The 23,047-nt window shown below is 34.4% G+C and overlaps 1 protein-coding gene across 1 annotated transcript in view; it reads left to right on the forward strand.

The window, feature by feature from the left end:
• CCHa1-R (CCHamide-1 receptor) overlaps positions 1-21,849 on the forward strand; it is a 78,721-nt gene extending 56,872 nt beyond the window's left edge. The window contains exon 8 of the mRNA XM_073988387.1: positions 21,375-21,849. Within this exon, the coding sequence (XP_073844488.1) occupies positions 21,375-21,543 (169 nt within the window). The 3' untranslated portion in view covers positions 21,544-21,849. The remainder of the gene's footprint in view (positions 1-21,374) is intronic.
• The last annotated feature ends 1,198 nt before the right edge of the window (positions 21,850-23,047 follow it).

Raw genomic sequence — 23,047 nt, forward strand, 5'->3', positions numbered from 1 at the left:
TTCCTTTATGTTATCGGAAAAAAATAGTAAAAATTAGTAGATTTTTGCAGTACTGGAACATACCAAAATGAAAATAAACAGGTGTGTAAATAAAAACACAAACATCATCTCTATTGGATCGATGGAATGGGTACAAATGCTGATGAAAAGATCGGATCTTTCACGACTTCCTTTGCATTGGTTCAAATCCTAATGAAAAGACCGGATCTTTCACGACTTCCTTTGAACCAATGCAAAAGATGACATGAAATCACGTCATCGCAAAGAACCCCTTCCGTCAAATTTTGCTGGGATGTTATACGCAGTACACCTTAACTAACTTTAAATGAAAACCGCTTACACCAGGATTTTAAGCAAAGTCGTGACAACCTAAAAACCCTTAAAAATGTCAATTTGAATCGCGATTTATTTAAAAAGCGCTCCGGCGATTTTTTTTAGTGTTTTGATTTTTCTCATCTATGAACATTATAGTTTCAGAATCCGCAAAAACTTTGATTCAGGAGCACCGTGATTTTTGAACGAAAAAATGATTAAAGAGTGGTATTGAATCTTCTTTGGGCCTACAAAACTTTTCCCTGGAAATGCGTCAGCACTGGTCCACGTTTTTTATAACCCACCATAGAAAGGTACCGCCCGATTTTCGGGGGTTTTCAGGGATTTAGCTGCATTATCCTATAGAAATGGTTGTAATTTAATACATATTTAGTCATCTTTGGGCTACTAAACTTCCCTTCAGAAATTTGTCAGCACTGGTCCATGTTTTTTATGTAGCCTATAGCGATTTTAGGAGTTTTCAGGATTTTAGCCGTACTCTCCTACAAAAATGGCTGATATTTAGTATTAAGTCTTCTATGGGGCTATAATAACTTTTCCCCCTTATTTTTCAGTACATTTCCACGTTGTAATATAGCCACTGACATTTATGATAAGTACCAGTGTTCGAAATTTCGATCAGTCAATTTTGCACATTCATAAAGTCGTGCTTGAGCATCTAAATCATCTTCTATATATTTTGTGAAACGGTTCCATATACATATTGGTAATAATTCACCATGATTACTTTTTAAATTTAATTTTTTTTATTTTTTTAAATTAATTTAAAAAGTATCCCAAAATATAGGTTTTAAAAATGTATCCCTAACATCTAGGAGAAGGGGGAGTTTTCAAGGGAAGAATTTTTTATTTGCTGACAGATGAATACATACTAAAACTTGTTTAAAATTTGTTTACTGTTCAAAAAATCGAACACCAAGTACGAAGTGGGTTAAACAGGTAAACAGAGACATACATTTATTAACATTATCTAGGTATGCTATGTGTATGTATATGTTAAGAAATTACTATGCTCGAGAGAATGTGCATCTAATGTCTTTAGGTGTATATTTTGCTTGTTTCGGAATATATTCTGTAAAATGGTGTAAACGAGAACTCTCGATGGGAGCAATCGATTTGGTGCAAAATTTGCACATCGTATTATTTCATCCAGTCATGTATCAAGTCGGATATAGTCCATATCAATCCCGTTCTTCGGGTAACTCCCATTCAATATTTTTGTTTTTATTTACATTTTCTCTATAAATTGGGTGCAATTTAAGGGTTCATAGTGATCAAAATACTTCTGCGCCAATGGTTGTGGACATAGGTCCACGTTTTGGTATAGCCCCTAAACAACAATACCGCCCAATTTCAAGTATTGTACAAAATTTTAGCTTACCAGATAAGGTTAGGTGGTAGGTAATTGGTTTACGAAGTGGTCAAACATATTCGCCTAAATTTGTGGGCAATGGTACTTTCGAAAGAAAATGATCTATTCCATATTTGTTCAGAATACTTCATGGTGGACGTTTTTTACTTGTTTTTCATTAGGTAAGTACCTTAATAACGATTTTTGTATTGTACTGTACACATCACCAAAAAAAACGAAGTTGCCCCCCCCCCCCCTAGACTGGATCCTGGCTACGCCCTTGTATTGACCCAAAACTAATCTGGTTTGTCCTGACAGCTGGCGCTTCTCAGCTGCGATAGATGGTGGATGTTCTCCAAGGACCACACGATAACTGTTTACTGCATCTGCATTCGTGTGAATGCTACTTAAACCTGGTTGAAAGGCTTGTTGATCTAGAGGTTCTCTCTTGTAACGTTAGACTTCTCTTTCTAGATTATGAGCACGGCTTGCTCTGAGTGAGTTCTCTGCTAATATGCCGGTTTTACCACTTTTAAAAGTAAAGGAACAGACCATAAGTGAGAAATTTGACTTCCGGCCGTCCCAGCTGTTGCAGTCTAAACACCGCCGCTGCACGCAACAGAGTTTACTTCCTCCGCAACAGGTTTTGATTCATCTTACAAAAGGATTTTACTTCCCATGAGTGCAGTGCAGATTTCGACATTGACTCCAACTGCAGATTACTATTTAGTGAATTTTATTTTACAACGTTTTGGAATTTTTTGTTGTTTTGTAGGGATCTACAAATCGACTTGTTGATCAGGGTTTTCTAGAGCAGGCAAGGAAACTTTTATAATTGTTATGTTCCTTTACTTTTAAAAATGGTAATTGTTGCAAAAATGGTAAAAGTGGTGAACTGCTCTCATATAAATTGTATGCTTTTAAAAGTAAGGAAACACTTTGCGGGTAAAAACTGGTAACCTCAGGCACGTAAAGGAACACGACTAATACCAAAGAGTGCAGTCCGACTCTACTTTTAGCTCAATTATTGGGACTTACATATTTAGATAAATAAAAGAATATATACATGTGTAAAAATAACAAGTAAAAAAGTATCAGTCGGCTTTGCCGACAGAGATATACCCTCAGCCTGTGTATATTGAAACAATTTTTTCACAAAAAACGCATGTATTTAGGGAGTTTTAAAAATTTTGGGCCTTTGAACTGACAAAAATGTTGATTAGGATTAACAGTTTTGCGGAGGAGATACTAAAAAAATTGGATCTCCAGCCACTACATATGGTACCATAGGGGTTTTTTACAACTGCTCAAGAAGTAAGGACTTGCCCCTGAAAAAGCTTTTACCATCGCAATTGAGGCAGCGAATGCAAGTTGCTTCAACAAAAATCAAAGTGATTCGAAAGCAGGTCTTAAAGTGAACATGTATCCGAAATTTTGTGTGGGAGCTAACGGATGGAGTGGACAAATATAGTCCATATTTGAACCTGATCTATATCTGGTAGATATATTAGAATGTGTAAAGTATGGTCCAATTCGGCCACTCTCTTCAAGAGTTATCGTACGCACATTTTTTCCGAACATTTTTGAACTTTTGTGGGGGAGGTACCTGAAGGAGTGGACCGATATGGCTTATCATCGAACTTAAACTATGTTTGGACAAAATATTACTAAGGCCAAACTTTGGACCGAATCGGCAGACCAGTTGGAGAGTTATTTTGCCCTCCAACCTCCTCACACGGTGTCATAGGGTTTTTTTGCAACTTTCAGGCTATTTTCTCAGGAAGTATGGACTTTCCCCTGATGAAACTTATACCATCGTATGGAGGGCAGTGAATACAAGTTGCTAAAGCAAAAATCAAAGCGATTCGAGAGATGGTCCTAAACTGAACTTTTCCAAATTTTTGTGTGGGAGGTACCCGACGGAGTGGACCGATTGAGTCCATATTAAAACCTGATCTAAGTCTGGTACACGCTCCACGATAGGCAAAGTATGGACCAAATCGGTTACTCCCTTCAAGAGTTATCGTGCGCACAAATTTTCCGAACATTTTCGAACTTTTGTGGGGGAGGTACCGGAAGGAGTGGACCGATATAGCTCATCTTCGAACTTAAACTAAGTTTGGGCAAAATATTACGAAAGCCAAAATTTGAACCGAATCGGTTCATCCGTTCGAGAGTTATCGTGCGCTCCAGCCAGCCAGCCAGACAGACAGACGGACGGACATTGCTTAATCGACTCCAAATTGTCTGAAACACATTTCGTCCAAACATACTTGGGGTCTAAAACCATTATTTCGATGAGGCACATTTTGCCCGTATGAAAGTGTATATCACCAATATTTTTGAAAATTTAACATAGCTGAAGCCAAGGTTTACCCTTTTAGAATACGCGACTTGTGGTTCTATATTATACAAATTAAATATTTTTGGATAAAATGAAATGTTGTTGGACGTGGCAAAAAATATTGGCCTTAAAAGACAATTTGTGTGGAAGCTGTGTCTAAATTTATGTTAAAAAATTAGTAAAAATGGGTTGAAGCCACCATGTCTTTTTTTGTTTTCTCTCGATTTGTGAGTAAACAACACTTCTCTCGATTTTCCTGTCAAAGTAAAAGTAGAAGCAAACTAAATAAGGATCATCTCACTAATGTATTACTTTTCAAAATTTGAACTGCTTCTACCAATAAATGATGCTGACATTTTGAAGCCAGATTTACAGTGTTTTTTGAAATTTTCTTCTAATTTTATTCCGCAAACAGGTTTTTCAAAAAATCATATATAGGATTGTAGTACTTGCGATTCTGAGTTATTTGATACGACTAATGTGAATGTAGTCTGCACAGCTTCATAGAAATCTACATCCAAATGCGGAAATTTTGTGCGAACATTTTTGTAAAAAACATATTTTTCGGGCCTAATTTTTACAATTGTCATTCGATTTCCTCGTACTTGATTGCACATTTTAGTTTTTTACGTTCCGGATCTAATAAATCATTCCCCGTGAAAATCCATCCGCTAAAACGCGAGTTACAAAAAAGTCCAAAGTAGAAAAATCACCTAAAATTGTTTTTGGAAATATCGCGTATTTTATCGCGTTTTCTGCGGTTCGTTTCCACTGCAATGAAACAACTAATACAGCATCTTCGTTTTAGCGGAAACAGAGTTTTGAAAACTTCACTGATAAGGAAGCTACATTCATTTTATCCCAAAAAATAGTGTGTGATGCTACATCCACGGTTCTTAATTGATCGCCTTGAAATAGATATATATCGATCTTGATTTTCATGGTGGACATTGAAATCGGATGCGGACAAAAATTGTATGCACTTTGCGCAAATTAGCGATATTTTATAGGTATTTTAATGCTAAGATGCAGCTGATGCTACATCTTAGCCTCCAAATTAAATTTCGAAATATATATACAAATTAACAGACATGGTCTTGCTGTACATGAAAATCACATGCGGACAAAATGATTTTGATAATTACGCGATTTACGCGTATTTTAAAATGCATATAAATAAAAATGGGTTATTTGACCTATATTTCCATTTGAGAAGCTTTGACATATATCCTCATCAACCCAATTAGCTTCCCTAATGGGAAAGCTTTAATATGAATGTCAATAAAGTAAAATCCGTCTATTTTGTCGGGAGATTTAAGCAAAATGAAGGAAGTATTCCTATAAATTTTTACAATATTTTCTACTACATAATGCATGTGAAAAAAATATTTTTTCAAACAAAAAATTATTTTTTGACCAAAATATGTGCTTATTTTGGCTGTAACATCCAAACTATAACACCAATCTGTATAATTGCAGTCTCATTTGATTCGCCGTGAAGTTTGGATCCTCAACAATTTTTTATGTAATTATATGACCACTAAATGGGGCTCAATTTTGAAAAAAGTAGACTTATATTCAATAATTTATCAATTGTATGTACATTCCGCGAATTCTGTGTAACATTTTGCAGGTATTATGCAATCTACTCGCTGAAGTCACTTCGAGAGAACTTTTTTGTAACAATTGTGCTCTTTAAAATAATTAGCGTTTTTATAATATTTTCTTTCTTAAAAAGCGAAATAAGAGCGCCATAACTTTTGTCCGCAACAACCAAAAATTGGCTCGCGACCAGATTCGTACTGGGAATCTTTTTCTTAACCTACATATCCAAAATTGTTGATGTAGCGCGAAAAAAAATTATCCTTTTTTTGTGAAATGGAATATGAAATAATTGACAATATTCCTGATATACCCTCGTTAGCATAAAAACACAAAATTCATCTCTATTGGATCGATGGAATGTGTTCAAATGCTAAGGAAAAGATCGGATCTACCACGACTTCCTTTGAATTGGTTCAAATGCTGATGAAACGATCGGATCTTTCACGACTTCATTTGAAACAATGAAAGGATCCAGTGAAATCATGGCATCTCATGGAACCACTTCCATAAAATTTTGCTGGGTATACACATGTATATATTTTTTCTTTTACTTATCTAAGATTTATTAAAGCTATGTATGATTTATTACGCTAGGAAGTCCCAAAGTCCCAATCATTGATCAAAAAATAGAGTCGGACTGCAATCTTTGGTATTATAAAAGATTCATTGTCTGCTCTAGAGAGCCCTGTTCTACAAGTCGATTTCCAAAATGTTCGTAAAATAAAATTCGCGAAGTAGTAATTTGCAGTTAGTTCTAGGGAATTAATTAAGATGACATGCCAAAGAATTGTTGAAGATGCCATTCCACCGATTTAGTTAAGATGACATGCTTAGGATCTGAAAATGAATTGCATCTTTTGGGGGTCACGCTCTTGTAAAAAGAATGAGTGAAGATGATAAAAAAATGACATTCCATTTCACTTGCACCCATTCTTGAATAGCATCTTTGGCATCGAACATTTTGCTGGGAATGTTAATGTCATTGCAAAGGGTTCGTGAAAATGACATGCCAAAGCATTGGTGGAAATGACATGCCAAAGCATTGGTGAAAATGACATGTCAAAGCATTGGTGTAAATGACATGCTTTGGATCCAAAAATGAATAGCATCTTTTAGGGTCCACGCTAGCGCTAGATGGAGTAAATATTGGAATAAAAATAAATTGACATATTGTGAATAATATAAGGTATGCAGACAACACCACACTACTGACTGAGAGCATATCAGGTCTACAGAAACTTATAGAAAAATTGGCACTCACAAGTGAAAAGTATGGGTTAAAAATTAATATGAAAAAAAATAAATACATGATCGTAAGCAGAAAAAACGACCATCGCAACGTGAAGCTTACTATAAAGGAAACCGAAATCGAGAGGGTACACACATTTAAATATCTGGGAGTACTAATAAATGACCGTTGGGACTACTCAAAAGAAATTAACAGCCGAATAGAAATTGCGAGGGATGCCTTTTTTAAACACAAAAAAGTATTAACAAGTCTCGACATAAATGTGGCAACAAAAATAAGATTTATCAAGTGCTATGTTTGGTCAGTCCTCTTATATGCTTCCGAAGTCTGGACACTTAAAATGTCTGATGAAAGAAAATTGGCAGCTTTTGAAACGTGGACATTCCGACGAGTACTGAAAATACTCTGGACTTCAAAAATATCAAATGACGAAGTACTTAGAAGGATGAATGTGAACCGACAGCTAATCTCAACAATAAAAAGCGTAAAGTCTCATACCTTGGACACATACTTAGAAATAACAAATACAAGATTCTACAAACAATCCTTAAGGCAAAAATCGACGGAAAGCGCGGAAGAGGTACAAAACAAACAACCTGGCTCAAAAATATTCAGACATGGACCGGCTATAATGATGAATACACTCTTTTACAAGCCGCTAAGAACAGGGAGCTGAACATCATTGTGTAACAACAAATAATTATAAATATATACTTAATATCATATATGTATCATTAAAATATTATTGTACGATCACCAATATCCGAATAACGGATGAGTAAATAAAGAAGAAGAAGGGTCCACGCTCATATAAAATTCATCGATGAAGATGCTAAAAAGATGACATGCCAGATCACTTGCACCCATGATTGAATGGCATCTTTGGCATCGAACATTTTGCTGCGGATATTTTTTTCCTTCCATACAAATCGCCCCGGCCTATTCCATCCCAGCAAAATGTTCGATGCCAAAGATGCCATTCAATCATGGGTGCAAGTAGTCTGGCATGTCATCTTTTTAGCATCTTCATCGATGAATTTTATATGAGCGTGGACCCCAAAATATTCTATTCATTTTTGGAACCAAAGCATGTTATTTACATCACTGCTTTGACATGTCATTTTCACGAATGCTTTTGTATGTCATTTCCGCCAATGCTTTGGCATGTCATTTTCATCAACCCTTTGCAATGACATTATCATTACGACAGAGTTGAATGTGATTTCGAGTCTCCGACAACATCAAGCCTGTTGTTAATAATTAATCTTATATATTTAGGAAAATGTGTACGAATAAAAACACAAAATTCATCTCTATTGGATCGATGGAATGGGTTCAAATGCTGGTGAAAAGATCGGATATTTCACGACTTCCTTCGCATGGGTTCAAATCCTGATGAAAAGATCGGCTTTAACGACTTCCTTTGCATTGGTTCAAATGCTAATGAAAATATCGGATCTTTCACGACTTCGTTTGAACCAATGCAAAAGATGCAATGAAATCACGTCATTGCATGGAACCAGGGATTAAAAGCCAGCATCTAAAAACATTAGCATTAGCTGTACACTTCAACTGCTACACAATATTGACACACACGGTTAAATAAGCAACCGAACGCATATTTTTCTTTTTTTCGTTAGGCATAATCGACAACCACGCTACATATTTTGCAGTCGGCTGATCATTCGTCGCAGCGAATCCATCATATGGTAGATCCTAAAGAATACTAATTATTATTGTTTAAAAATAAAAAAATATATATTGAACGGTTTCACCAAAAATTCACATGTCCTTTGAACGAAAAAGTGGAATTAATTATATCGTGATTTTTAATGCATTACACTGGAAACCCTGATCTCAAGAACAATTGTTTGCTGAAAATCTGGCTAAGCCGTTGAAACTTTGTTGCTTATTCTCTTTTCTATCGATTTTACTAATCGGAAACTATGTACGTTTGATGTTGAAATGTGGCCGTGTAGATTGTCCCGGTTCACACTAGGGTAATTTCATGAAAGAAATGTTATGAAATTATGCGTCCTTAGATCGAGATTTATACGACAGTAATTTTATGAAAGAACACATAGTTTCATGAAATTCTCAAGTGTGTCTTGCTTCATATTAGGGTGGGGCGATTTGAACACTATCTTGGACGCCTAGAGTTTCTGATTCTTGGGATTGTACTGAGCAAAAAAGTCTACTAGACTAGAGATTTTCGATCCAACACAAAAGCAAATATTGTAGCCAAGACATTAATTAAGAACTCTCAATTACATCTCAAAAGCAGTGGCAAAGATGCCATTCAATCATGGGTGTCATCTTTTTAGCATCTTCATCGATTAATTTTATATGAGCAACAACAACGTTGGTTGTGATTTCGAGTCTCCAACAACATCAAACCTATTGTAAATAATTAATCCTATACATTTAGAAAAATGTGTGTAAATAAAAACACAAAATTCATCTCTATTGAATCGATGGAATGGGTTCAAATGCTGATGAAAAGATTGAATCATTCACGACTTCCTTTGCATGGGTTCAAATGCTGATGAAGAGATCGGATCTTTCACGACTTCCTTTCCATTGGTTCAAATGCTAATGAAAAGATCCGATCTTTCACAACTTCGTTTGAATCAATGCAAAAGATGACATGAAATCACTTCATCCTTCAAATTTTGCTGGGTAAAAACACAAAATTCATCTCTATTGGATCGATGGAATGGGTTCAAATGCTGATGAAAAGATTGAATCTTTCACGACTTCCTTTGCATGGGTTCAACTGCTGATGAAAAGATCGGATATTTCACTACTTCCTTTGCATTGGTTCAAATGCTAATGAAAATATCGGATCTTTCACGACTTCGTTTGAACCAATGCAAAAGATGACATGAAATCACGTCATTGCATGGAACCAGGTTTTAAAAGTAATGTAATGTAAAAACTTTAGCATTAGCTGTACACTTCAACTGTCACACAGTATTGACACACACGGCTAAATAAACAACCGAACGCATATTTGTTTTTGTTCATTTTTCCTTATTTCGTTTTTTACGCCTAATCTTTTTTCGTTAGGCATAATCGACAACCACGCTACATATTTTGCAGTCGGCTGACCATTCGTCGCGGCGAATTAGCAACTGAGGGTGGTTTTGTGATTAGAGTTGCCAATGCAGTAAAAAAAAGGTGTCCTTTAATGTCAAAATCCTCCATCATATGGTAGAACCTAAAGAATACTAATTATTATTGTTTAAAAATAAAAAATATATATTGAACGGCTTCACCAAAAATTCACATGTCCTTTGAACGAAAAATTGGAATTAATTATATCGTGATTTTTAATGCATTGCACTGGAAACCCTGATCTCAAGAATAATTGTTTGCTGAAAACCTGGCTAAGCCGTTGAAACTTTGTTGCTTATTCTCTTTTCTGATATGTGTTGATCATATGTGCTGCAAAATATGAGTATACATGTCCGATGCTATTCATTGTTCCTAAACATATTTCGAAGAAATGTTAGCAGGCAAAGCTCCAAATATTCGGTGCTTTTGCTAATATGGCGTTAGCATTTTTAACCCTGCATGGAACCCCTTCCTTCAAATTTTGCTGGGCTTCAACATCAGCTTTAGTTCAATGTGGTTCTTTGGTAATGTTAAAGTTACGAAGTTTTTCTGCAATTCGCACACACACGACCCGAACGCAACGAAAGAGCACACAGTGTGTACATGTGTGTGTATGTGTACAAAAGAGAGCAAATGTTTTGATTTGTTTTTGTTTTGCAGCATGCGCGCATACAACCTTATTAACATACTGTCAAAAGTTGCAAATATTCAGAATTTTGTGTGCCCTCTTCTTGGTCGGCAGTGCTTTAGTTGCGCTCATGCTCCCACTGAAGACAAGGACGAACAGGCCAACGATATATTTTTCGAGCGCTTAGAAGAAACATATGACTGTCGCCCTAAAATTATTCATGGCGATTTAAATGCCAAAATTGGAAAGGTTCAACAGTTGGGAAATTCAATCTCCCCAGTGAAACATCTGACAATGGAATAAAGCTGATGGAATTCGCGCCGGCAGAAAATGTGGCAGTACCAGATTTAAGAATCTCGACATTCATTATGGCTGTCTCCAGACCAAAAAAAATAAATAAATAAAATAAAATTGGTCACGTTGTGAAAGATGGGATACATTTATCGAGCGTGTTGGATGTACGGTCGTTCCGAGGAGCAAATATAAACTCGGGCCACCATCTTGTTGCAGCAAAGGTACGTACCCGATTAAACGTAGCAAATAGCGTACGAACAGACACAGCACGGAAGTTGGACATCGGTACGCTTGAATCACAGCAGGTAGCCACACCATATTCCAATCAACTGGTTAATCAAAGCACTCCTTGTCCTGATAAATTTTCAGCACAGTGGCAAAGCACTGCCCACTCCATGCAAACAGCCGCAAAATTCATACTTGGTTAGCCGAGACCTCCACCAAGGTAAAACCAAAAGTGTCATGCTGCTACCGAAGAGAAAAATGCGTCATATAGCGGTACTCTACAATCAGTAGCAACGCGTAGCCCACGAAAGAATTATGGGAAAAAAGGAGTGAGGATAAACGTCTTTTCCACAGGAAAAAGAGAGAAAGGGAAAAGCGGGAGTGTAAAAAAATCGAGATGTGCAGGAGCCAGAATAAAGTCCGAAAATTCTACCAAAGAGTAAAATCAAACTGATGACTTTGGTACAGGTACATCCACCTGTAGAGACCAGCAAGATAATTTGGTAACTGGTACAGATAGTTAGCTCAGGATATGGAAAGAGCATTTTTGCAAACCGTTGGTATCCAATACTTCTAAAGACAGCAATAAACCGCCTGAAGGATAATAAGGCAGCAGGAGATTCTAGCCGAACTGTTCAAAACCGCAGGCGACACGTTGATAAGGTGTATGCACCATTGACCAGATATTAACTAATGCGGAAATCTTAGAAATGACCAAAAATATGCAGATCGACACTAACCACCTTTTTGTCGATTATAGAGCAGCCATGGACACTCCCTTACGTTCAAAGGTATTCCAAGCCATGTATGAATTTAATATTCCCGCAAAGCTCATTCGTCTTTGTAAGATGACTTTGCTGATATCCGGTCCTCAGTTAAAATAGGAACAGTTCGTAGGTTTCAGACAAGAAGACATCCTTTCTTGTGATCTATTCGACATCCTGCTGGAAAATGCTCTAAAAGCCGCATTTATTGTCCAATCGATGGAAAAACATTACCAGTTCATTGTTGTGGCTAAAACGATCTTTATTTCCATAGTACATTGTACGGATGCCAAAGGAAAATTTTCTGGAAATCGCTCTACAGGCCACAATTATTTTCCAATCGATTATAACCATTTTACCAGTTCATTGTTGTAGCTAAAAACGAATCCTACAAATATTTATTGAAATCGGGCCAGATTTTGATTTTACTACAACATGCATATATGGCTTAATATGTATAGGTAATTTGGACCCTATAAAATAGCTAATTAAAATGCGGCATGATTTGCAAAAAAATTTGTAGTATTGATTTTTCAGCCACAACAATGAACTGGCAAAGTTTTTTTTTATAGATTGGATCATTACACTGTGCAACACTGGAAATGCAAACAACTTCTAATGGACATTTTCTGAAAGTACATATTGAGACTACAAAAACCTTAATTGGGTTTTGTGTTCTTAGATCGGGTTTAGATTTTATGGCCTCATCTAAACCGACCTAAAATGAGGCTTTTTTCCAGTGATTGGACTTTTATCTCCGAAACTAATAAGAACTTTGCTTTGCAATCTTCAGCAATATTGTAGCCCTAAAGTAGTAGAACTTATGTGTCAAACAGATAAACTAGGAAAAGCTGCATCTAGCGCATCAAACTCGTTAAAATATAGAAAAGTTTACATAATTTCTGAAATTGTGGTCAGTAACAACTAAACTGTAGGGAGTTGACACAAGTAACCATTCTAAAAATGTTCCGAATAATGTGGCCATCAATTCTTCAGAACATTCTGAAACCCTAAAATGGTTATTTCACGTTGTTTAAGGGGTATTTCATAACATACCTTTTACAAAACTTATTTCAAACAATGTTCACACCGGCTGTTTGAAATATTTACCAAACTGTTGTTGAAAAATTTGTTATAAACAAGGCGATAGAGGCATTTTACAACAATATAATGTTCTGAAGAGTTGTGTATTACATTCCAGAGAATATTTTCCCAAAAGGTAACATTAAGAAGAATTTTACATTTTGGGATATACGCTGCGAAATATACACAAATTATAGAATTTTTAGATATATTATAAAATTTGAGGCAATAAATGCAGTTTTTCGAGTTCACTATTCCTCCAAATATTTTCTTCTTGCTCTTATCTACAAGTTTGCTGCAGATGTCAAAACAAGATTCGTATTGGTTTCAGAGATTCAGTCCCGATTTGTTTTAAAAATTCGATCTTTAACCATGTTTAGATGAGGCCATAAAAACCGAACCCGATCTAAGAAAACAAAACCCAAATATGGTTTTGGCCTATTGGTCCTCTACTTTCATAAAATTCTGGACAGGACTTGTTTGCACGCGATTGGCTCAAAAATGTTGCACAGTGTTATTTTATTTATTTATTTTAAATATCTATTATATAAAACTCAAATGGCGTTCGTACGTGAATCAAAAACTCGACCAATTTACAACCGATTTGTTTCGCGTTTGTCTTAAAATGTTCGTATTTATCCAAGGAACGATCTAACGTATTTTATTTTTGAGATATCGCGAAGAATCCGCGACTTGCTTACTTCCACTCACATTTTGTTGGAGGCTTTTGTTGTCGACTTGCTTATTTCCACCTTCCACGAAAAGTCAAAAATTTAACATTGATGAAGCCAAGGTTTGCACTGTTATAATTCGCGAAATATTGCAGTGTACCACGAAATATGACCATAGTTGCATCAAACGAAGTGTTTTTAATCAACTCTCAAAAATGTGGCTAAAAAGTTAATTTTCGCAGAAGCTATGAAGCGTAAAGGAATAAAAACACGTAAATGGTAAAAACACGTTGAAGCAAACTAGTCTTTTTACGTTGTTATTCGATTGACGGTTAAACCATTTAAATAACGGATATATGTCCAAAGTAAAAGTAGAAGAATAAAAATGAAGATTACACTTCTAATGTATCACATTTCAAAATTTCCACTGCATCCCCCTTACGCAATGTATATTGACCATGTAGCCCAGACAGCATTACTCTGATGCCACTGCCAAAGGTTAAAATTTAGTGCGATATTTTTTTTTCCAAAAACCCTATGTTTTGGGTTACAGTATTTACAATATCCGTTTGATTGTGCTGGGACCCCAAGATATTTTAGTTTTTTGACGGTCAGGATCATATAAATCATAAATCGTGAAAATCCACCCACTAGAACGGCGAAAACAGCAACTGCAAAAACCGAAAAATGTGCGTAAAATGTTTTTGGAAATATCGCGGATTTAGTCGCGTTTTCTGTGGATCGTTTCCTTTTCCATGAAGAAACTGACACATCACTCATCATGATAGAATCTCTCAAATAAAACGCTTGCATTTAAATTATGAATGGTGGCAAAATTAAACGGCAAGCGTTTTATTTGAGAGATTCTATCATGAGAAAGAATATATATATTGAGGCTAAGCGACAAATTATTTTTTAGTTTTAAGTGCATTTCTAAATAAAACACTGAACCTTAAATTTTTTAAATTATTTTTTATTTTTAACTTTTTAGTAAATACATTTTTTGACCACTGAGATCCCCAAATGCCGAATTACAGTCCATTTGAGCAGAAAATGTAGATTAAAATGCTTGAAATTGGGTGGTACAGTTATATTGGTGCTATATTAAACCTTGACCTACATCCACAATTTTTAGTGGGGAAGTTCCTGGACTATTGAGAACTCCAAATTCCAAGTTACAGCAAATTCGGGCTAAAAATTAAGACAAAATCCTCAAAATACCAGAAGTCGGGTGGTACCGTTATAATATTCATGTATTGTCATCTAAATCTGAAAAATGTGCAAAGTGTTAGTTCGATTGATCAACTGCAACCGTGCTAAAAATCAGTTACCAGATTTTAAAAGGGGGTCAAGTTAGACACCGTAAAAACACTGTAAGAATGGACCAATATTAGTTTTGATTTCATATTCATGTATTGTCATCCGAATCTGAAAAGAGTGCAAAGTTTAAGTACGATTGGTAAATTGCAACTATGTGAAAAATGAGTTACCAGATTTGAAAAGCAAAGCAAGTTAGATAAAACACTGTAAAACAGTGTAAAAATGGACCAATATTGGTTTTGATTTCATATTCGTGTATTGTCATCCAAATCTGAAAAGTGTGCAAGGTTTTCGTTCGATTGGTCAACTGCAACCGTGTTAAAAATGAGTTACCAGATTTGAACTAAACACACACCAAGGCAAGTTAAATAAAACACTGTAATAAAAAACAGATAAATTTTTGTTTTTTATTGTTTGTTTATTTTTCGAATATTTCGACTATCTTCCTTAGTCATCATCAGGGAAATATCTTTAAAAACACATAATTATTTTTATAAAAATATAAAACCATTGTTAGAAATAATATTTACATTGTTGTTTCTTATTTTATGATTCTAACACCTTCTTCCATCCTCTTCTGTTGACAAGAATTTTCCAACTAACTTTTCTTGTGCTTTTCAATGACGTTTCTGTATATTTGAGCACAGTGCTCGGTGTCTGTCTTATAATTCATTCGATGGCTGGTTGGGACATTTACAATATGTAGCATTTCTAGCATGTATCTACGTCTGTAATTATTTTCTTGTGCTAGAATGTCTACATCGTCAAAATTGGGTGTGTGTCCTTCTTGTATGCAGTGAGCAGCAAGGGCTGTCTTTTGCTCTAAGGACTTGTTTCTAGCTTTTTGGTCGGGCTTATGAGCGCTAAGTCTTGTTTTTAGTTTTGATTTTGTTGTTCCAACGTATGTATTTTGACATACGTTGGACCCGTCACCATTGCATTTAATCATATATACGAGGTTTGATTTATCCTCATGAGGTATTTTAGATTTTGTTCGGCTGAAAAAATTGTTGTTAGTATTGCAGCTCTTAAATGCTAGTTGGTATTTTTCCCTGTTGTACAGATTGGAGGAAGAAAATCTCTCTGAAAACCCAGGTATGTAAGTTGCTCTCTTGTAAATCTTTTCAGTGTTTTGTGCAACTTGGGATGGTTTATTTAGTTCTGAGTGTTTTAACAATTCGTTGATAGTGTGGTTTGGGAAATCGTTCATTTTTAGAATAGATCTTATTTTGATTTTGTTTTTTGAGTGGAATGTATCATCGCTTTTTTTTTCAATACTCTTTGTATAAAATTTGTAGCTGTGTTAATTTTAATTCTCCGTGGATGTTTGGAGTGATAATTTATAATTCTCCCGGAGGATGTGGGCTTTTGATACCAATCCATTAGCAGTATATTACTTTGCCTGTGTATTATACAGTCCAGGTATGGTAATTTGTTTTCTGATTCGCATTCCATAGTAAATCTGATTTGTTTGTTGAACATGTTTAATGTCATTAGGGTGTTTTCAACTTCTTCTTTCTTAATAACACAAAATATGTCATCAACATATTTTGTTAGTATCCTAGGTTTTATAGTGAGTTTGTTCATTGTGTCATCCAAGAGTTTTTCCATAATAATATCAGCAATTATGGGCGATATGGGTGACCCCATAGGCATACCTTTAAATTGCTCAAATACCTTTTCTTTGTATACAAAATATCTTGCGTCTTTTATACATATTGTTAGCATATCAATAAAAATATTCATTGGAATGTTAGTATGTTCTTGAATGACTTGCCAATTTTCTTTAATTGTGTTAATAGCTAAATTGACAGGGACGCTAGGAAACAAGGAAACAACATCAAATGATATCAGGATTTCGTCATCTTCTATGTGTTGTCTATTTATCCTTGATTTGAATTCAATCGAATCTTTTACATTGTATTTGGAACTGCTAGTCAAAACTTTGAGAATGTTCGCCATATATCTTGATAATTCATAGGTCGGGGAATTAATGAATGAGCATATTGGGTAGTCCATATATTTTTGGGGGGACTGCAGTTCTGTTTATCAACCTATTTTTCTCAATTTCGTTGAGTATATTTAGCTCAAATAGTTTCATCACTAATTTATTATTCTTTTCTTGTAGCCCTGTAGTTGGGTCCTTTTTTAAACGTTTGTATGTGCATATGTCCATTACTATCTCACTCATCTTCAAATCATACTCAGTTTTTAACATGGCTACAGTTTTACCACCCTTGTCGGAATTTAGAATCAAAATTTGTTTATTTTCTTAACTTACATACCTGGGTTTTCAGAGAGATTTTCTTCCTCCAATCTGTACAACAGGGAAAAATACCAACTAGCATTTAAGAGCAGCAATACTAACAACAATTTTTTCAGCCGAACAAAATCTAAAATACCTCATGAGGATAAATCAAACCTCGTATATAAGATTAAATGCAATGGTGACGGGTCCAACGTATGTCAAAAGACATACGTTGGAACAACAAAATCAAAACTAAAAACAAGACTTAGCGCTCATAAGTCCGACCAAAAAGCTAGAAACAAGTCCTTAGAGCAAAAGACAGCCCTTGCTGCTCACTGCATACAAGAAGGACAAACACCCAATTTTGACGATGTAGACATTCTAGCACAAGAAAATAATTACAGACGTAGATACATGCTAGAAATGCTACATATTGTAAATGTCCCAACCAGCCATCGAATGAATTATAAGACAGACACCGAGCACTGTGCTCAAATATACAGAAACGTTATTGAAAAGCACAAGAAAAGTTAGTTGGAAAATTCTTGTCAATAGAAGAGGATGGAAGAAGGTGTTAGAATCATAAAATAAGAAACAACAATGTAAATATTATTTCTAACAATTGTTTTATACTTTTATAAAAATAATTATGTGTTTTTAAAGATATTTCCCTGATGATGACTATCGAAGATAGTCGAAATATTGGAAAAATAAACAAACAATAAAAAACAAAAATTTATCTTTTTTTTTATTTATGACCTCAAGCCAAACGAATAGAAGAAGAAGATAATAAAAAATGTGATTTTTTGCGTGAAATTTTACTAAAATAGAAGAATAACTCGGACCTATTTTTACTACATTTTCTTCAACAAACTCACAAAATAAATTTTAATAAATATTTTCTCTTACAAAAATTTTACAATTTTCCACAATATATTTTTTTATTTTTGCTATAATATGCAAATCCCTAAACTGATTTGTATAGTTTTCATTTGAATCTTCGCGATGTTTAGATTACGTACATATTTTTATATTTTTTACGGATGCATAAACAGCTTGAATTTTATTAAAACAAGTTGCAAACTACCAATTGTTTTGAATTATATAATTAGGAAATTTCCGCTAAAATTTACAACTTTTTCACTAAGGTTATGGGACCTCAGTAAACATATAGTATGTAGGAAGCCCTAAATTAACAATGTTTCTTGATATAATGAATAGCGTTTTTATAAGATTTTTTCTAATAACCAGAATTGTAACCACCATAACTGTTTCGCGCAAAATCCAAAATTAGTATCTCGAACAGATTTGAGAATGGGAATCTTTCCTCAATCCATGTACCAAAAATCGTTCATGTAGCGTACAACATTTTTTTTTTTAATTTTTTCAAATGGAATATTAAAAAATTCTGACATTTCCTAATATGCACAAATTGTAACATTTTATGTTTTAGTTTTATCAATATTTGAAAGTTCTAAAATGTTTTATTTACGACAATCAATTTAATTTGCATAGAAATTATTTAAAGGGAATTAAAAAGATACAAATTGTCAACGATTATTAGTGGAGGCAATTATTATTATTATTATTGCTTTAGTAAAAAAATACCTACTTTTCCGAAAGTAAATATATTTCGGTGTTAATTTTGTGACCGAAAGTAACGACAAAAGCTTATTATTTGGTTGCTACATGTTCTATCATATTTCAATGCCGCGATTTCTATTATATAAAACTCAAATGTCGTTCGTACGTGGATCAAAAAATTCGACCAATTTTCAACTGTTTTGTTTCGCGATTGTGTCTTAAAATGTTTATATTCAAGTTTAATTTTTTTTGTTTTTTTTTTATTATTTGGGAAAATACATTCCGATGTTAATTTTGTAACCGTAATTAACGACAAACCATCTTTTATGCGGTTGTGTTCATATTCCGGTACCACGAGTCTGAAAATTCGAAATTACCGCAATCAAGGGTATATAGGTGATCAAGAATACCCACAGCGCAGTGCTTGATGCTCAACTCCAAAAATACCGATTTCGGGCGGTGTCGTTCTATGGGTGCTATGCCGAAACGTGGAGCTTCGCCGAACATTTTCGGCAAGAAATGTTTGTACCTTGACCGAAGACCAATATAAAAATTGCACACGCTTTTATTGTACAATGTGCCTAACACCAACAAAATATCGAAAATATGTAGGTATTGTTTTACGGACACTATGGGTCTATACCAATAATTTTCTACAACATAGTGGTATACATCTAATTTCCGAACCTTCAAAATACCGAAAATATGGTATTGTTCTATGGAGTCTATTTTAAAACAACGACCGATAAAATCATCTTCAATAACAAAATCACCTCTTCTTCTTCATCTGCCAAATTTTATTCGGATGTTCCCGATTATACAATTACAATTTCGTGTTAATATAATTAACTTAACTAATTGTTAAAATTATTTAAATACATTTTTATTCAATTGTCGAAAGCCTTCGGTTTCTGGCGGATTTCAAAAGACTTCGCTCCTCTTGCGGACTCGTCCAAAGTCTTAGGAGCTGTATAATTTTCATTAAAAGATCCATCAAAAATGTTGAGAGCTTTTTCTACTTTTCTACAGACTGAGGGACATCGAATTGGCATTTTATGCAGATTAAAAATATGTGAACTAGGGTCATAAATTTTTTGTATATTTTACAAATATCGAAAATTATACATAGCGGTGTAAAAAGTAGTTATTTCTTTCATTTCGCCATTACGGCAAAAAGTCTAGATTTGGATGTAGCTCCCGTATAAAATTTTGGCCGATTTGAGGTATCTGATGCACCAACACGCTATGAATGTTCAATTTCAATGAATTTTTTTAAGTGTGAAGGTATTGGGACTATATATTAATTATATTGAAATCGGTCGAGATTTGTAAATTGTGTGCAGAATTTGGACTAAAACATTTTCGAAAAAACATTTTGAAAACTGTTCAGATTTCAGGTCATCCTTTTGTTAAAAAATATCACATGAGTAGAGATAAGGAATAGTAATAAAGTATTGAATCTCTGATTCATTATTTAAGGAAGTGTCTTTGAAGTCAGTAGAAGTCATCATTATAGTATGCGCGTACTTTTAGTTGGAGAAAATCAAGGCTAAAATGATTAAATATCATATATCTGAGAGACTTCTTAGGTGGGATAGGCGAAGGGGAAACAGTTACCTACATTTACTTAAGACATGTCTTTATCCTCATTATTATTATTGGATTAAAAATTGTCAATGCAAGTGGGAGTTAGCCTAATGGTAATTTAAGGTGTCACAACAGCTTGATATAGGCACTTGGAAAAACGTTCTCAATCTTAACGTTATTCCTAATTTAATTCTCTTCTTTAAAGGGGACATTTATGGTGAAAATATGACATTTGCAAAAGTCACCCACTTAGGAAAGGATTTAGCAGCAGTCTTACTACCAGCACCATACAAAAATACCATAACATAAGCTCCATACACGGCACTGAATGTGTAGAGAAAGCCTTCATATCTGCTATATTTATGCATTAAATTATTTTAACGAATAATTTCAATATAAGTATAGCATTCCATTATATTTTATCTTGGTGGGGGTAGCGAAGCGCACCGGGTTCAGCTAGTTTATTATAAGAAAAAAAAAATAAAATAAAATTATGTAAAAAATAGCACTAGCATCTAAGGCTATCGGCTAAATAGATTGGATCATAATTGCGGCCTTTAGAGAATTTTCGTGAAAAAATCACCTTTTATCTCATACAAACAAGGATCGCTATTTTGGCACGGGCTAACCTTAACCGATCGTCATAAAGTTTTATTTATAAGGTTTTTTGGATCAAATGGAAAAAATTTAGGGTGTAGGAATTTCATTTTTTTGTTTTTTGCGTCATTGTAATGTATGTGTATTAGGGTTATGACATTTTTACAATGTTTTACATTTTTACCATGTTTACTCATCCAAGAACCACGAAAATTCAGAAAAATCCATAAATAAAAAACTACATACTCGCAAATAGATATGTTCATATGCTACATATGCATTATTATTTATTAACCAATCTTTTCAAATTTATTCAATTGTATTTTTATTCATTTTCTCTATTTTCTTCCTGTCTTTTGTGTGTTTGTTCGCAGCCGATTACAGGAGACAACAATTACCATGTTAACCAATGGTAATCCCAATGGCAATTATGTTGGTACAAACGCTGTGGCCGGAGTCAATTGTGTACCAGATGACACCATTGAAGTGGCGCTGACCACCGATTATTGTCAACAGCATTCACACGAACATCAGCTTATGTGAGATTACATAGAAATCCAGAAGGCCGCCTCAAATTACAGTCATAAAAAAGGACAGAAGCAACAATGTAACAACCCCCATCAACAAAGTGGAATTTGCGACAATGAGGCTTTTGATATGGTCCAAATAGGGATGTGTAACATCACTGCTAATGGAAGTGACAACAATAGCTCTTCTACTTTAATAGGAAATCCAGCAACGCTTTCATCATCATCATCAGCAGCAAAATGTTCGAAAAATTTTCATTGTCAATGCATCGTGGGAAGGAAGTTATCCAAGCAGAAAGTTCATTTCAAACAATTTCTGTTGTATGGTGAGAGTAAATAATAGTGTAGTAAATTACCAACGAACCAACCAACCAAACATAATTTCAACGAAATTGGGTATTATTAAGAAAATTTCAATAACGTTGCTGTCATATTTTTCATCAACAGGGTGCTCTTATTTTTTAACATGTATGTATGTACATATGTATGCCAATTGTTAAATGTTAAAAGGTCATTACAGAAAACCACACGCACATACACACATTTACAATCAGAAAATGTCGCAGCTCCTTTTTAATTTATTGGTCGTTATGTTGAAATGGTATTTGTATTGTTTGTTTGTTCATTTAATACTTAATATGTTTATCTGTATATGATAGAGGAGCAAACTTTAAAACCGCTGTTTTTATCGCTCTTGAAGTATTTTAATTTGAGGGGAGTTTTCCTCTGTGTAAATCACTCGAACTTCTCCCTAATAATGATGTCCGGGATATTCTTTTATTTTTTAAACAATTATTTCATTTGGAATCTATCCGTACTCGTTGAATATGAATTACTGTCAATATTTGTCCTTCTCCCTTCAGGGATGTTGTGAGAACATGTGTCACTACTGTCAAACATCTATACAACGTAGCTACTGAGAATGAACAATGTATACGTTATAGAGAATTTTCGTTACAAATAAACTATTTAGTGTGAAAATTAATATTTTTGGGTCATAAGACGAACACTCGTAGAAAATTATTTTTTACGAAGTTAACAGCAAACTTGTAGATACGAGTATGAAGATAATAGGTGTGTACGATAACTTTCCCAGCAATAATTACTCAGTCAGTTCCAGCAATCTCTCTCAGTGAATTTTACTCTCTCAAGCAAGAAAAATTGCAGAAAGTTATCGAACAGCATTTTGCAAAAACTTGCAAGAAAGTCAGCTGTTTCCGAAAATGTATGAAATTTGTTTTTGTTTCTTTTGATATTTTAAACCAAACGGAACAAAAACATAAATTTTAAAATTGCACTTTACTTATTTAATGCTTTAATCCTATCCACAACGCTTTAGAATCTAAAAAAATGTGCAATCGTGAAATTTTCTTGGTCGAAAATTTTAACATTTCGATTTGTTTACATTGAACATGTGATTAAAAGTCAGCTGATCAGACTTGCAAATTTTTGCGGGACAAATTTTCCCAGCAAAAATTTGCAAGTTCTCAGTCACAAAACTCTCCAAAAATCTCTCCAAA

This window comes from Musca autumnalis, unplaced genomic scaffold (assembly GCF_047663935.1).
Source record: "Musca autumnalis isolate F117 unplaced genomic scaffold, ASM4766393v1 scaffold_5, whole genome shotgun sequence".
NCBI classification, from domain to species: domain Eukaryota; kingdom Metazoa; phylum Arthropoda; class Insecta; order Diptera; family Muscidae; genus Musca; species Musca autumnalis.